Source organism: Mauremys mutica, chromosome 6 (genome assembly GCF_020497125.1).
Source record: "Mauremys mutica isolate MM-2020 ecotype Southern chromosome 6, ASM2049712v1, whole genome shotgun sequence".
Taxonomy (NCBI): domain Eukaryota; kingdom Metazoa; phylum Chordata; order Testudines; family Geoemydidae; genus Mauremys; species Mauremys mutica.
In genome coordinates, this window is record NC_059077.1 from 1,695,424 (window position 1) to 1,712,269 (window position 16,846).

The 16,846-nt window shown below is 49.6% G+C and overlaps 1 protein-coding gene across 3 annotated transcripts in view; it reads right to left on the bottom strand.

Moving 5' to 3' along the window:
- The window catches only part of LOC123372626 (phospholipid-transporting ATPase ID-like), a 119,972-nt gene that overhangs the window by 84,310 nt on the left and 18,816 nt on the right, over positions 1-16,846 (bottom strand). For all 3 annotated transcript variants that reach the window (XM_045020859.1, XM_045020858.1, XM_045020862.1), the window contains 2 exons: positions 16,437-16,515; positions 213-271 (listed from right to left, as the gene is read on the bottom strand). In XM_045020859.1, the coding sequence (XP_044876794.1) occupies positions 213-271; positions 16,437-16,479 (102 nt within the window). In that variant the 5' untranslated portion in view covers positions 16,480-16,515. The remainder of the gene's footprint in view (positions 1-212; positions 272-16,436; positions 16,516-16,846) is intronic.

Genomic DNA, 16,846 nt, shown 5'->3' on the forward strand with positions numbered 1-16,846 from the left:
AAGTCCAAGACGTTTGTATACGATTTTTTTTCAAAACAGACTTCAGCACTTTGTTTACAGAACGCTCCCCAGCACGCGTACGAGTGACCCTACAATAACAAATCCACATACCCACAATACACTTCCGACTGGAAGGAAACTTGCAGGTGAGCTGGTGTCCCATGAAGCAGCCCTGGCAATTGTTCTGCATTAAACATACAATTGTTACTTACAGCATATTCGAACTCCAGATTAAAGTCCCGGTTGTTTGCCTGAAGGTGCCTCTCTTCCTCTGCAGAGAAGAACACACACATTAGAATTCAGCAGAGAACTTAATAGCCGTTGGAGGAGGAGGTGGGGGGGATAATGACTAATTACAAGCATCAAGGAGCAGCAGGAAGAGGGGACTTTTAGGAGAGGAATGCGAGGGAGACCCAGGCTGTGTACTGGAACCCCAGTGCCCGGGCTTAGTGGTGTGTGGCAGACACCCAGCTGGCATGACGCTAGTGCAGAGTGATGTGGCGTTCATTCACCATGTTCCAATCACACCTCTCTCTGTGGTCCTAGCACTGGCATTAGTAGGACAGGCTGATCTCCTACCCATCGTATTAGCTTCCCTGGAGGCTCAGGATTAGTTCTAGACAAGTGAGACTCAAGCTCCCAACCTCCCTCCATAAAAATCTCGACACGCTGGTGCCCTAGGTCTATTGTTAATTCTGCACCACTAGTGGGGCGTGGACTAGGGCAGGGCATCAGCAGTGTAAGATCAATCAGCTCGCAGAGACGCTTTCATTCAAGGAACTCAGATGCTTTAAATAGTAATTCGTTCATCCTTACACCCCTTTCGAGAGACAGAAAATTCTTTTGCCTCATTTTACAATGGGGAAACTGAGGCACAGAGCAGTCAGCATGACTTTCTCAAGCTCACAGAGGGAGTCAGAGGCAGAGCTGGGAATAGAAAACAGGAGTCCTGGCTTCCGCTCCCCTCCTCTAACCACTACGTCACACTCCCAGTGATGAGCTGCCAATTTTTTAACAACGGGTTCCCTCCTCCCTCCAAAATTTTAACAACGGGTTCCCTCCTTCCCCCCCCTCCGTGGGGGGGGGTCGTGCCCCATCCAACCCCTCATGTTCCTTAACACACACACTCCGAGACCCCTGACCCATCCCCCCCTTCCCTGTCCCCTGACTGCCCCTTGCCGCCCCACCCAACCCCTCCTCTCATTCTCAATGGCCCCCCAGAACCCCTACCCCATACAACTACCCCTTCTCTCTGTCCCTGAGTGCCCCCACCACCTCATCCAACCCTGCTCTTTCCTGACTGCTCCCCGGGACCCTTGCCCCCATTCAATCCCCCTGTTCCCTGCCCTCTGACTGCCCTGACCCCTATCCACCCCCCCACAACCGACCCCCTCCCTGCCCCCTTACCACACTGCCTGGGGACCGGGTCCACTCTGCAAGGACCACGACAGGCGCCGCTCGGCCCGACTCCCCGGGCCGGCGCCGGGGCCTGGCCGCTCGGCCCGACTCCCCGGGCCGGCGCCGGGGCCCGGCCGCTCAGCGGCAGCCGCGGGGCCCGACTCCCCGGGCCGGCGCTGGGCTGGAGGGAGCCGCGGTCTGGGACCGGGAGCTGCTGAGCCAGCCGCACCTCCCCTCCCCCTCCGCGCCCCAGCTTACCTGCTGGCTGCCTCCATGCTGCTTGTTCAGGCTTCCCGCGAACATCTGATTCGCGGGAAGCAGGGGAGGGGGAGGAGAAGGGGGCGGAGCAGGAGAGGAGTGGGCGGGAACTTTTGTTAAATTTAGCAGCCCTTAACAAGCGGTTCTAAAATGGCTGCTAAATTTAACAATGGGTTCCCGCGAACCCGTGCGAACCCGCTGCAGCTCACCCCTGCACACTCCCCTCCATAAAACATTCCCCATTAGTCCCTGGGCAGATCTAAGCTGCACACCTAGAGAAGACTATTTCAGAACACTTGCTGCTTTCCTTTTATACAGCGAGGGCTGCTCTGAACCCCTCCTTGGCGATTCTGAGACGAGTCCCACAGTAAATGCCGCAAAGAGCTAAATGATCATAAAGAAAATAAGAGATGCTAAAACCTTAAGAAAATCAACAAGCCAACAGAAATGCAGTAGCAGAGCATGGGCAGGGCCTGGGAAAAGCGAAACAACATTCAGCTCCAGGGAAGAGCCAGAGCAGCATCATTCAGCCCAACACTGCGTGGTTAGACAGCCAGGCTCCAGGAAGCGGTGTGCACAGGAGAGCGAGCTGTTACTAGAGAGGATGTTACAAAGGAAATCCAGCCTAAGCATGGCAATGCTGCTGCCCAGATCCTCAGTGCCCAGCACTGTACGCTTAGGAACCTGGGCAGCAGCAGGGATGTTGACCACAGCCAGCAGTGCCCTACACAGAGGGCAGGGTCTGCCTAGCTGGATGCCAGGCAAGAATCTATGCAGAGGATGCTGCAAGGTGGGGAGCAGCCCAGAGAGTTAGGGGAGCTGGCTGATATCCCCACAACGGGACCTTTCAACTGGGAACGGGGCAATATGGAGCAGGCAGCACGGCAAAACCTGTGACACCTGCTGCCATTCTGGAGAGGCTGAGAGTGAGCTCCCAGATCCTGGACTCCTCTCTCGCCTTCTCCTCAGCAGGGCCACTGGGAGTAGCCTGCATGGGGACTGCAAAGGGGAGGAAGGAGCCAGTTCTGCAGAGGGCTCCATGGGGGCATGGAGAGCTCCTTCCCGCTTTCACTGGATCCTGATCACAGCGCAGCTAAGAAGCCGGCCTGCATTCCTTACTCTGCCAGCCTGGCCATCCTCAAGGTCACCCAGACTTAAAAGTGGCAATTCTTCAAAACCAGACGAGGAACTGCAGACCTGGAATTAATGTGCAAACTGGACAACATGACATGAGGCCTGAATAAAGACTGGGAGCGGATGGGTCATACAAAAAGAAATTTTCCCTCTGCTGATACTCACCCCTTCTTGTCAACTGTTGGAAATGGGCCACCTTGATTGCATTGGCCTCGTTAGCACTACAAAAGTAAGTTTCCCTCCCTTGGTATTCACCCCTTCTTGTCTACTGTTGAGAATAGGCCACTTCCCCCTTAATTGAATTGGCTCGTTAGCACTGAGCCCCCACTTGGTAAGGCAGCTCCCATCTTCTCACGCGCTGTGATATATATACTGCTTCCTGTATTTTTCACTCCATGCATCTGATGAAGTGGGTTCTAGCCCACCAAATAAATGTGTTAGTCTCTAAGGTGCCACAAGGACTCCTCGTTGTTTTTGCTGACACAGATTAACACGGCTCCCACTCTGAAACCATTCCTCAGGCAGAAGCTCACTAGGAGAGCGTGCCAGAAGCTGGGAACAGTTGCTGTTTGGGTTGTGCTTTCCTTGGTGTGAGTTAGGAATAGAAAACAGCAGGGCTTAGTAAACCTGCCCTGGAAACAAAGGCCGTGGCCACCTGAACCTCAGGCTGGATGGACAGCTGAGTCCAGCCCCGTCTCCTCCGGGCACAGCACCAAGTGCTCAGTCTGGACCCACAGCAGACTGGAAGCGGCCTGGGTTGCCATAGGAACTTAACACTGCTCATCATGGCTATTTCTACAGGCCAACAGTGATCTCTGTTTTTGGGACCCCAAGATGTTGATCCCCAAAACAAAGGCAGCCAAAATCAAAGGCCACTTTTGGAAACAGCCCAAACCGTTATGGTCTCTACTGGAAACACTTGCAAGGCTGGAGTGGAGGGGTGCAGACATTGCAGGCACAATTGCAACAGTTAAAAGACAAACAGGCACCTCACCCATCTCCACCATTCCATCCAAAAGCACAGACCTCCCCCACTTGAGCAAAGAGAGAATCTCCATTAGCTATATAGTGCCTATGACCCCAGGTGAACAGTTCATATTTTACCAGCACAGGGCAGCAATGCACCCCAGCCAGTGTGTTATCTGCTATTGTGTTCCACAAGCCAATGTGGTCGGTTAGTAACCATATCCCAATGACTCTCGAGGAGATAAGGACAAGGCTAAAGAGCTGGAAGTTGTGTGTTATCTTCTGCCCAAGAGGTGAGGCTCCTAAAGCAAACTAGCTGTGCCACTCCCAGCAATGACCTTTTTCCAGGCTGAGCAGATGCTCCTGAACTGGCACTGCACATTGTTTTATAGAGTAAGGAACATCCTCCACGTTGCCTCAAATTCCCCCCCTTGGGAGTTCCAGACTTGTCACTGCCTATAGAGAGCCGCTACCACCAATTCACACAGCAAATTACAACCATTTGCTTTAACAACTCCGCTCTCCCTTGCACAGTGAGGAACAGGGGCCACTGAAACCTCCCCGATGAGTGCTAGAAAGAACTCAACTGAATCCCTGTAATGGGGGGAGGGGTCTACTCTCCTCTTGGGTGTCTCCAGCGGCTGCGTGCCATATTCAGGCCTTTTCCCACTCCTGGCACCCTATAGTCAGTCAACCATGCTTGGCAGATCTTGAGTGGCTCACTCCTCACACAATCAAAATGAACTCCTTCCACAGCAGCAAAGAGTCCAACAAACCCGTCTGTCTACCCTCACCAGGGTCGTCAGCCCTGGCTCTGGGCCCTGTAAATTCAGCCCTTTGCTTGGGCTCCCCGATGAGTCTTGTCCCTTTCTCAGGGTTGACACCACTTTGGCCGGGAAGGAACCCGGGAGTGCCTACTACGCTGGGTTCCAACCCACGGCAGCCACGTACTGCTCACTGCAATTAGTGGCTGCTAGTTCCCGGGGCCTCTTCCCAGATCACAGTTACCAACTTTCACATGGTACATAAGCACCCGACTTTCACCATAAGCCAAAAATCAAGCTAGTCCCATTTCAAACCAATCCCTAAGAACCCCACCACTCTGTGTGACTAGATCCCCCGGCGTGCAGCCTGGGACTGTGGTGGGCCTGCTGTGCACCCCTGACGGTCTCCCCTGCTTGCCTGGAGCCGATCAAAAAAAAAAGCTACAAGCCAAACGAGCAACAAGCTACAAGCCACAGATTAGCCAACAAGCAACTCACAAGCCAATTAAGCCGAAAACAAGCCGAATTTCTGTGGTTCCCCCCCCGCAGGTTTGGCATGTCTCTCCCAGATGGCCCCTCTGTCTTCACCCCTTAGCTCAAGGTTGAAGTTCTCGGGGTGTCTCCCCCCGCTTAAGCAAATGCAGTCAGATCCTGTGGCTGGAGAGGAGAGCCGCACCATGCCGTGCCACATGCTGCCCATCGGATCCCAGCCAGAAATAACCTTCTACTTCTAAGGCCATGCAAATCCTTTTATCTGAGCCTGCTGGCCTTTGATCGGCTGCTTCCATCAGGCCTCTCTACGCCTCCTTTCCTGGGCAGGTTGTAGGAGTGCAGGGCCTCCAGCAGGGGGGCCAAAAAGGGACCATCCCATTCCCCCAACTATACCTGGAACCCACCACTTGGAGTAACTGGCTACAGGTCTGAGCTCTGCTTATCATGCAGATGTTAATTCTGGAAACCTGTGGGAGGGCTAAAGCCTCATCCGATGGGAGGTTTTTTGTGCTGGGAACCCGTCATCTCTAAGCGACTCGTAACTAACTTTCTGCTCATAGGAACAGTAGCAACAATCATAGAATCTCAGGGTTGGAAGGGACCTCAGGAGGTATCTAGTCCAACCCCCTGCTCAAAGCAGGACCAAACCCAACTAAATCATCCCAGCCAGGGCTTTGTCAAGCCTGACCTTAAAAACCTCTAAGGAAGGAGATTCCACCACCTCCCTAGGGAACCCATTCCAGTGCTTCACCACCCTCCTAGTGAAACAGTGTTTCCTAATATCCAACCTAAACCTCCCCCACTGCAACTTGAGACCATTGCTCCTTGTTCTGTCATCTTCTACCACTGAGAACACCCGAGCTCCATCCTCTTTGGAACCCCCTTTCAGGTAGTTGAAGGCTGCTATCAAATCCCCCCTCATTCTTCTCTTCTGCAGACTAAACAATCCCAGTTCCCTCAGCCTCTCCTCATAAGTCACGTGCTCCAGCTCCCTACTCATTATTGTTGCCCTCCGCTGGACTTTTCCAATTTTTCCACATCCTTCTTGTAGTGTGGGGTCCAAAACTGGACACAGTACTCCAGATGACTGGAGTCACTGGAAAGAAAGAATGAAAGTCAGTGCCGGTGTCTGTGCTTCAGGTTACCACGTCGCTGCTGCTGAAAACAATGACAAACAATCCTCCCTAGCGTTTCATTCACTGGAAACTAACCACATGTAACTGTGGCCCAGTGCCCAGGCCCTGGTCTAACCACAGCAACCGAGTCTCTGGGAAAGTGGCTGCTTTTTCAGGTGGAGAGATTTAGGAGCTAAGCCACAGAACAACATCTGGAGTGAATAACATTAAACTCAGGCCAAAAAGCAGCTATAAATATAATTGTCCATCCAGTCTTCTGAACGTAGGGCAGTTGCATGGAAAAGTCTTATGAAAGGTTACATTCGAGAGCTGGCTGAGGACCGTGGAAATTTGTCTGGGTTATAAATGAAAGCGCAGATAGCAGTGCCTTAAACAGGCCAACGGGCGGAATTTGTGGATATTAGGTTCTGTGCCTGCTGGGGGGTGGGGAACTGAATGGTTTTGCCAAGTTTTACACAAATTAAGGCCTGACGCCGGATGCATGAAGAAAGACCATCTCAGCCCTAAGAGTGATGCAGCCACCGAGCCTGACAGCAGCACAGAGACAACACAGACTCTGTGCAAGAAATCTGTGCTCCACCTGCCCGACAAACCAGCCTCTGGAACCCTAGCTGCAGCCACTCATGCCAGGGGCTGGATCGTCTCCTGTGATCTGCGTGCAGGGAGGAACTCAATGCCAATGCAAGCTGCCTGGCACAGCCGCCCACCCCCAGCACTGCAGGAATACCTCATGGGTGGTTGGGGCAGGATGGAGACTGGCCTCTCTACACGGCATCCTTCCCGCGTGCCCATCCCCCATACTGAGCTGTGAATGAATGGCCTCCAGAGGACAGACAGTTGCAACACAACTCCTGGAGCCATGCTGCCAAGGAGCAGTGGACATGCGCCACCCACAAAGATGGCTCCTGCCTCTGCAGCCCGGGTCTCTAAGGACAGGTGGGTAGAAAAGGGCCCAGCACGCCTTGGAGAAGTGTATGAACAGTACTAAAATAAGCACCAAGCGTTATTAATTCATTATTATTTGCTCACTAGCCCCGAGATATGGAAGGTGTTTGGATTAGATGAGAATAGTGTGATGAAACCCCAAAAGAAACCCTGACTCCTGGCCCCCCGACCCACCCCACCCCTCTGCAGACACTCACATTCTTTGGGCACCTCGTAAGCTGCTGGTTCTGTTCACGCTCAGAGAGATGCGGCGCTGCAGCCGACTAATCCAACCCCCAGAGGACACTACCATGTTACCAGGGGTAGGAAAATCACAACCCTTCGTTCAGATTGTTGATGGGATATTAATTATTGCCTTAGGGAGATGAGCCTTGGTCAGTTGCTAATTGTTAGCATCATCCCTGAAACAAGGAGACCATTCAGGACAGCAGCCAGAGGGCAGCTCCCGGGGAGAAGATTAATCATTGAATGGCCACATTCTTAGGGGATGAGAGAGACCTGAGTTATCACCTTTGGAGAGGTTATTACAACAAACCAATGTGCAAAATTCCCCCTTGGTGCAACAATAGTGACCCCAGGTTACACCCTCGGATGAATCTCCCGATTCTGTACCAGCCACAAGGGCCAAAGAAACCAGGTCACATGTTTGCCGGGTTGGCAGGTGTCCCAGCCAATGACCCCGTTGGGGAGGAACTAAGGGCAGCTCTGATGGCAACAGTACAATTGGGATGTATTATCTGTACTATGGCAGCACCTGTAGAGATCACTGCACGAGCCCATGGTTAGAGAGTCCCCTGCCCCAAGGAGCTCACAGGCCAAGTATAGAGCAGATAAGCATGGCAGGAAGCTGAGGTACAAAGTGGTCACATGACCTCACACAGGCAGTCTGTGGCAGAGCCAGGACTGAACCCAGATGTCCAGAGTCTCAGTCCAACACCTTACCCACAAGTCCACCCTTCGCTCTGTGATGGAGCGTTGGTGTATTGCTCCAACACCTGCTGGGTGCGTTACACAGCCGAGAGATCGCCAGCGCCTGCCCCGAAGGGCTGACACTGCAAGTGTGCCGTGATGCAATCAGTTGGGAGGGGACCGGTCACAGCAATAAAATCAGGCACGTGCACAGCTGCCTGCCAAACACTGCAGGATTTTGTATGATTAGTGACGACTCCCTTTTTGTTGGCATGATGGAGGAAAGGAGACGTAAGGACAGTGAGCGTGAGGGAGGGGATTCTTGGGTGTGCCTTGTTAAGATTCCATAGCAGGTAGATTTGCTAGCCCCTGCTGGAGTGTCCGCTCTCTGAATGCTGCAGTAGCATCTCTCCCAGCGACCATCAAGACCTGGGGCTTGATCACATGTGGTACCCTTGGAATGAACCAGCTTGTACCAAATGTCAGGGATTTAAATTTTAAAATATCCTAGAGCAAGATCCCCCTGAAACGTCTCGTTTCCTTTCCTACCTCCTAGTTCCGCAGGACTGATCTGGAGCCATCCCTACCGTATCCCATAATTAATGAAAGCAAAAGAGTCCTCAGAGGGAACTAGATTTCTCTCCCCCCTCCAGAAAAATAAAAAGAGAAATATTGTTGTAAAATGTGATCTGCTTTGGGCACAGGCTGCCTGGTTTGTGCCTGGTACAGAATCAAGTCCAGCACCAGCACTAAACAAACATCAGATCATAATGGGAATTTGCAAATGTGGTTAAGACACTGAAGGCATTCCAATGCAGGGCACTAATGCAACAGGACATTCTGCTAATCTGAACTGACATAGTGTCCAAGTACATGACGTACAGACGCCATCTCGTTCTATACAGCAGGCTTGTAGGCTCCAAATTCTCAACTCTTGACCTGCGAGGTGACATGGAATTATTTCCTTCTTGGGATCAGTCAATGTTTAACCTGAAGATAAAGTGCAATATTAGGCCCTGCCCTCTTTAAAAGCAAACATTTCTATTATCCTCACCAGCAGGGAGAAATGACTGGAGGAGAAGAAATGACTCCAAATGGGTGCCTTTGCTTTGCACGCTCCGTACCTAGAATCTAGCTAGGCTCTCCAGTGAAACAGACATGCAGCTCTGACTTCAGCTAATCAAAGAGAAGGCAGCAGCACCCCAGGTTTCAGCCCAGTGTCCTGTGGCCATAGAAACGCTTTAGAAGCCAGGGCAAGACTCACTGACTATCACCAGATATTTCCAAGCCCGGGGGCAGGAGGGATGAGGGCCCCTCTCACCGCAGGACGGGATGTGGGTTACCAGCCCCATTCGGTTCTTTTCCAGGGCCCTGTCACCAGAGCGGGGTGGAGACTGGCCCGTTCTCCTCTCACGGGCAGGGAGGTCAGTACCCCGCTCACTGAGCCGTGGACCAGTCAGTGGGCCATGCGCCTGCCTGCCAAAGCAGGTATTTACTTTCTGAGTAGGAAGCCTCGTCTGTAAAGTTAATAAATTTAAATGTTTTAGTCTTAAAAAAAAAAACAAAAAAAACCCAGAGAACGTGAAGGCAGAAAACACTCACCCTCAGGGCTTTCTGATGAAGGACAAAGGCTGAGTTAACATCGCTCTTCCCAGCAACGGGGCCAGCTCTCTCCTTGCCCTGGTCCCTCCTTTCCTTTCTCTCCCGCCTCCCGGGCCCAGCCCTGCTCTGAGAACCAGCAGGCGCCTCAAGCACCCTGCCTGCCTCTTCAGGCAGCTCAGACAGAGGACTGACCTGGCGAGTAGGTTGTTCCTGCCTCACCTTCTCCCAAGGCAGTGCCTGCTAGTGACCACCACACGATCTATAAGACATTGGCCACACACAAGGTGACTAACCCTGTAGGAACGATCAGTGTCCCAAGAGTCAGCTATGGAGTGTATTCCCTTAGCTCATATGGGGAGTATTACACTTATTTCCCTGACATTGATTAATCAAGGCCAAATTCTGTTCTCATTTACATCATTAACTCTGGAATAACTCTCTGGGCATCAGTACAGTCAGCCCAGATTTACACTGGTGTCACGGAGACCATGACTTCACCGTTATTTTCTTCCATTCTCTGTGAGAGTTCGGGATCCCCACCCCTCTGAAGTATGGTTGGCTGCAGATCAGAAAAGCTCTGCATTTGCCTTCCGTTGTAGCACTGCTGGTTGGTTTCTACCGAAGCATTGCATCTTGCTGCTTCACCTCTATCAGCGTTGTCAAGTGCCAGCCACCCAGCAATACATTCTCCCCAAAGCTTTCTGTGCAACTGTTTGAAACAGTATCAAATGTAAAAATCGAGTGTTATAAAGGTTAGTTTTAAACCGTGTACACATACGTCCCTCCTCTTGTTTGTATAACTAACCCCGAAGTACAAATTCTCATTCAGAGCGTCTGCTTCGGTCTCTCATCTAATTACCATTTAGCAGGACTGCAGTGACATGTACAGAAAACTCCACTCCGTTTGCTTAGGCCATAGCTCGTAAGGCACAGTACGCGTCTCACAAGGAAGAAACCATGAAATGGTTTTGACCCTAACGGGATGAATCCAATTACACCAATGTAACCTCTGAAGCAGTCCCCTTGCTGAGAACAGACACCATTTATGACAAGAGTCCAAGTGAGAGACTCTTTGAGAAAGTCTCCTTCCTCCTTTGACATCCTGGTTCACTAATTCTACAGCTTTCTGACGAAATCCTGCGGCCCAAGCTTACACTCCCAATGACATCAGGGGAGGTTTGCTGGCTTCAGAGCTGCAGGATTTGAATGTTAGGGCTAAATTCCGTTCTCCTTTACACTTGTGTAATCTGGGGTAACTCTTCATTGTCACACGATGGCTCTGAGGCCAATACTTTAGCAAGATTCAAAGAGGAACTGAACAGTTATACGGCTACCAACAATATAAAAGCTCATGCACTCTTTGGAAGGAAGGGATCTCAGACATCATACTTCATGGCTAAAAGCCAGTCTCTAACTCTGAAGGATTAGGATGAAACCTTCATGGGGGGCTGATTATCCCATACATGACTATTATGGGGTTACTTGCACCTTCCTCTCAACCAGCTAGTGTTGGCCCTGCTTGGAGACAGCACCCTGGACTGGAGGGACCCCCAAGCCTGTTCTAATCCAGTATCCCTATATCCTATGTTCACTGACTTCAGTGGTGTTACACTGGTGATAGCAAAGGGGGAATCAGACCCATACTGCTTAAAAAGTAAATGCTCTGTTTAAAGATTAGTTTTTCTACTTATGAAGCATTATTCAAGCAGGATGAAAACCGGTCTCCAAGCTCTGACCAGGGGCTCTCTTATTGTCAATTTCCAGCAACATGTTCCAGCAACAAGAGGCTCAAAAACCTCCTTGGTGAGTCACAAAGAATTCATTCCTGACCAGAAGGTCCCTTCCCTTCTGACCATCTAATCGGGGGGGGGACACGTTTGAGGTGGGAGGTGGCGGATGGAGGTTTCTGCTAGCCCCAGCAATAACCGTTAACATAGATTGTTTGGGGGTAAAAGTAAACATGCCTCATTCTCTTGAAAGTTTTAGTTTCACTCTTTATTTCCCATAAATTTGGTGAGAATCGCTGGGCTGAACCGAGTATGAATCAAAACAGGAAGCTGTAAAGGAACAAATCCCATTCATTCTCAAGAGTTACACATTAACTTTCAGGAAGCTGTTAAACTTCTTCTGAACTGTAAGGCCTAAATTTGGGCATAATATTTGCATCTACACCAAAGAGAAAAAAAGGAGCACTCAAGGAAGACAAGGCTGTTGCGGAGAAGCTAACAGAATTCTTGGCATTGGTCTTCACTGCAGACGATGTGAGGGAGACTCCCACACTTGAGCTATTCTAGTTTGAGGCTACAAGACTAGAAAACTCAATAATAATGGGGGGTTTCAGCTATCCCCATATTGACTGGGAACATGTCACCTCAGGACGGGATACAGAGGTCAAATTTCTAGACACCATTAATGACAGCTTCTTGGAGCAGCCAGTCCTGGAACCCATAACGGAAGAGGCAATTGTTGATTTAGTCCTAAATGGAGCACAGGATCTGATCCAAGAGGTGATTATAGCTGAACCACTTGGTAATAGCAACAATATCATAATACATTTAACATCCTTGGGGAGTGGGGGATACCAAAGAAACCCACCGCAGTAACATTTAACTTCAAAAAGGGGAACTACACAAAAATGAGGAGGCTACTTAAATGGAAATTAAAAGGAACAGTCACAAGAGTGAAATGCTGCAAGCTACATGGAAACTTTAAATACACCATAATAGAACTAAATGTATACCCCAAATTAAAAAAATATTAAGATGACCAAGAAATGCCACCACGGCTAAACAACAGAGTGAGAGAGGCTATTAGAGTCAAATCCTATTGAGGAAAATAGAAAGGAACATAAACTCTGGCAAGTCAAGTGTAAAAGTGTAATCAGGCAGGCCAAAAAATAATTTGAAGAGCAACTAGCAAAAGACACCAAAACTAACAGCATTTTTTAAATACATCTGGGTGATGGAGGTACTAAAGGAGCACTCAAGGAAGTCAAGGCTGTTGCGGAGAAGCTAACAGAATTCTTTGCATCGGTCTTCACTGCAGAGGGTGTGAGGGAGATTCCCACACTCAAGTTCTTCTTTTTAGGTGACAGATCTGAGGAACTGTCCCAGATTGAAGGTATCAGAGAGGTAGCCGTGTTAGTCTGGATCTGTAAAAGCAGCAAAAGAGTCCTGTGGCACCTTATAGACTAACAGACGTATTGGAGCATGAGCTTCCATGGGTGAATACCCACTTCGTCGGATGCATCCCAGATTGAAGTGTCATTAGAGGAGATTTTGGAACAAATTGATAAATTAAACAGTAATAAGTCACCGGGCCCAGATGGTATCACCCAAGAGTTCTGAAGGAACTCTCATGAAATTTCAGAAGGACTAACTGGTATACAATATATTCTTTAATCAGCCTTTGTACCAGATGACTGGTGGATAGCTAATGTAACACTGGTTTTTAAAGATGCCTCCAGAGGCAATCCTGGAAACTACAGGCCGGTAAGCCTAACTTCATTCTGTTCTTTACTACTGATCGGAGTCATAGATGAACACAACTTGTTGGGGAAGAATCAATATAGCTTCTGTAAAGGGAAATCATGCCTCAGCAATCTGAGTTCTTTGAGGGGGTCAACAAGCATGTGGAGAAGGGTGATCCAGTGGATATAGTGTACTTGGACTTTGAGAAAACCTTTGACAAGATCCCTCACCAAAGACTCTTAAGCAAAGGAAGCTGTCATGGGATAAAAGAGAAAGTCCTCTCATGGATCAGTAACTGGTTAAAAGATAGGAAACAAAGGGTAGGAGTAAATAGTCAGTTTTCACAGTAGAGAGGGGTAAATAACGGGGTACTCCAAGGAACTGTATTGGGACCAGAGCTGTTCAACATATTCATAAATGATCTGGAAAAAGGGGTAAACAGTGAGGTGGTAAAATTTACAAACAATACAGAATTATTCAAGATAGTTACGTTCAAATTGTACAGTGAAGTGTTACAAAGCGATCTCGGTGATGGCAATAAAATGGCAGATGAAATTAAATGTCGATGAGTGAAAAGTAATGCACTTTCGAAAACATAATTCCAGCTGTACAAACAAAATGATGGCATCTAAATTATCTGTTACAACTCAAGAAAGATCTTGGAGTCATCATGGGTAGTTCTCTGAAAACATCTGTTCAATGTGTAGCAGCAGTCAAAAAGCCTAACAGAATGTTAGGAATCGTTAGAAAAAGAATAGATAATAAGACAGAAAATATCATAGTGACACTATATAAATCCATGGTACGCCCACACCCTGAAGACTGCGTGCAGTTCCAGTTGCCACATCTCAGAAAAGAGAAAAAATACAGAGAAGGACAGCAAAAATGATTAGGGGTACGGAACAACTTCCAAATGAAGAAAGATTAAAAAGTCTGGGACTGTTCGGTTTAGAAAAGAGGCGACTAAGGGGGGTATATGACAGAGGCCTATAAAATCATGACTGTTGTGGAGAAAGTGACTAGAGAAGTGTTATCTACCCATTCGCATAACACACAAACCAGTATCAGAGGGGTAGCCGTGTTAGTCTGGATCTGTAAAAGCAGGAAAGAGTCCTGTGGCACCTTATAGACTAACAGACATATGGGAGTCATGTGGGTCATGCATCTGACGAAGTGGGTATTCACCCACGAAAGCTCATGCTCCAATACGTCTGTTAGTCTATAAGGTGCCACAGGATTCTTTCCTGCTTTTACAAACCAGTAGTCACTCAATTAAATTAATAGGCAGTAGGTTTAAAACAAACATAAGAAAGTTCTTCTTCACACAATGCGCAGTGAACCACTGGAATTCATTGCCAAGGGATGTTGTGAAGGCCAAAAGCATAAATGAGTACGAGAAGTTCCTGGAGGACAGGTCTATCACTGGCTATTAGCCAAGATGGTCAGAGGAACAACCCCATACTCTAGGTGTCCCTGAACCTCCCACTGCCAGAAGCTGGGACTGGATGACAGAGCATTAATCACTCAATAATTACCCTGCTCGGCTCACTCCCTCTGGGGCACCTGGCATTGGCCACCGTCGGCAGACAGGATACTGGGCTAGAGGAATCATTGGTCTGGCCCAGTCTGGCCGTTCTTATATTCTTATACCCTTCGGACAGAGAGAAACAAACAGAATCCCTGGAAAGGCAAGGGAAAATGCCTCCGGTCTCTCTCAACACAATCTCGTGACAGAGAGCGAGGTATCTATGGTGTGGAATGAGGGAACGTTACGCCTGATGGAAAGCGCTCAGTCTAATCAAGACTAAAGGCACCTGAGTGAGAGTAGCACACATCGAGGGCAGGTCTATACTTCAAATGCTGCAGTGGCACAGCTGCCCCAGCGCCGCTGCAGCGCTTCAGTGAAGACGCTATTATGTTGACAGGAGAGCGTCTCCCATCAGCGTAGTGAATCCACCTCCCCATGAGGCAGTGGCTCTGTCAATGTGAGAAGCCCTCCCATTGGCATAGCGCTGTCCATACCAGGGGTTAGGTCGGTACAACGGCGTCGCTCAAGGGGGGCATTTTTCACACCCCAGAGCGGCGCAGTTATAACAGTGGATGTTTATAGTGTAGACCTGGCCCCAGGATTACAAGATGTGTGAACTTAACACAGTCTCATACCTTTGCTGCCGCTCTCCTCTGACCTGCCTCAGTGTGTGAGGTGGATTCCCTTAGACTCAGTGGGCCCCACTGGAAGGAGGTGTGCAAAGGGGGAAGTTACACGGCAGGGGGTCGAAGTTGGTGCAATGAGCCTGGCCAAGGGTCTGACAGAAGGTGCAAGTGACACTCATGTGACTTGCTTCTGAACACGGCCAAGGCATTTTGATTTCCCCCTCAGGTTCTTCCTTACACACGTCTTAATTTAAAAAGCCCGTTGGTGGTTCCCATCCTCTGCTCCCACTAAAACACTTGTGGGAAAGAAGAAAAGGACACAGGACGCTACAAGGGACATGACTGTCCAAGCTCCTGCCAGAGAGGGATTTGTAGCCTCGTGGGTCTAAAGAGAACAAGGCCTCAGAGCCCAAAAGTCAGCAAGCAGAGTCTCTGGATCCCAGGGCCTCTATGTGAGGAGCCAACCTCCACTGCAGCATTGCTTAGCTGATGCCAGACCTCTCCCAGAAGAGCTGCCATTGGCCTCCCTGCTGCTGTTCCCCAGCCACAGCAGCATCCATTTCTGCATGGATTTCCAACGGAAACTCCATGGGCTCTTGAGAAGCTCACATTGGGCAGACGGCTGCTTCCTAGCTCCGCTCTCTCTCGTCCCAGGCTCTGACGTGGAATCCCAGGGAGTGCAGGGTCTGCCGAGTCTGCTGCACTTAGCACTCCTCTGCTCTGTAGCTTTCAAACTGCTGCCACCCCATGTCACTCTCTCTGCTCCTGTCCCTGCCTCCTAGCAGGGAGGAGTACCTGGGTCATTGCCATTAATTCCACATCATCATCAAAAGGCTGCAATCAAGCCTTCACCTTCATTTGCCAGCAGCATGTTTTGTCAGCTGTTGGAGGCTGCAGTGCCACAGGGCTGTGTGCAAAAGGAGACAAGCCCAAGATTTTCCAAACCCAGCCATTCCCGGGGTATAGTTCAAGCTTCACGGTTCTGTTTAAACATTATCTTGTTCACCAGGACTCAGTTTACAGCACGTCCCTGGGGGAGATCCCAGTGCTGGGCAAGTAAACAGAATGTGGCTGTACCTAGCCACCCTGGCCAACTCCACAGGTGTCAGATGTGCTCCCAAGCATGGAGGTAGGAGTCAGAGACTGGGTACTGTGTGTACAGTCTCTGGATTGTCACAGACACGGGGATCTGCCTGGCTCTGCCTTACCTTTCAATTTCTTCTTTCCAAACTTGAATCCAGATAGCGGCATCCCAAGAGTTTCTTTCAGTGCAATTCCATGGAATTTCTGGAGAAGAGAAGAGAAGATTATTTACAATGAGGATCCCTGCCACACAAAAAATAAAGATCTGCAGCCTTCAAATGGAAGAGTTCAGTTCCTAAACAATATGACCAATGGCTGCAGTTCTTTGCGTGGTGATTTTTAATTACACAATCATCTCAGGTTTCCCAATCATCCTGCACAAACCAGGTTGACTGGGACATTTGGAGCCACTCGGTTCTGATCCTGCACAGGGAATAGGTCAGGTGGGAGACAGGGTGCAAAGCACCTTCCTCCCTTGTGCCACCCACACTCTCAGACATTGCCTTGGGGTGCACAGGAATGGCCTGAGGCTAGC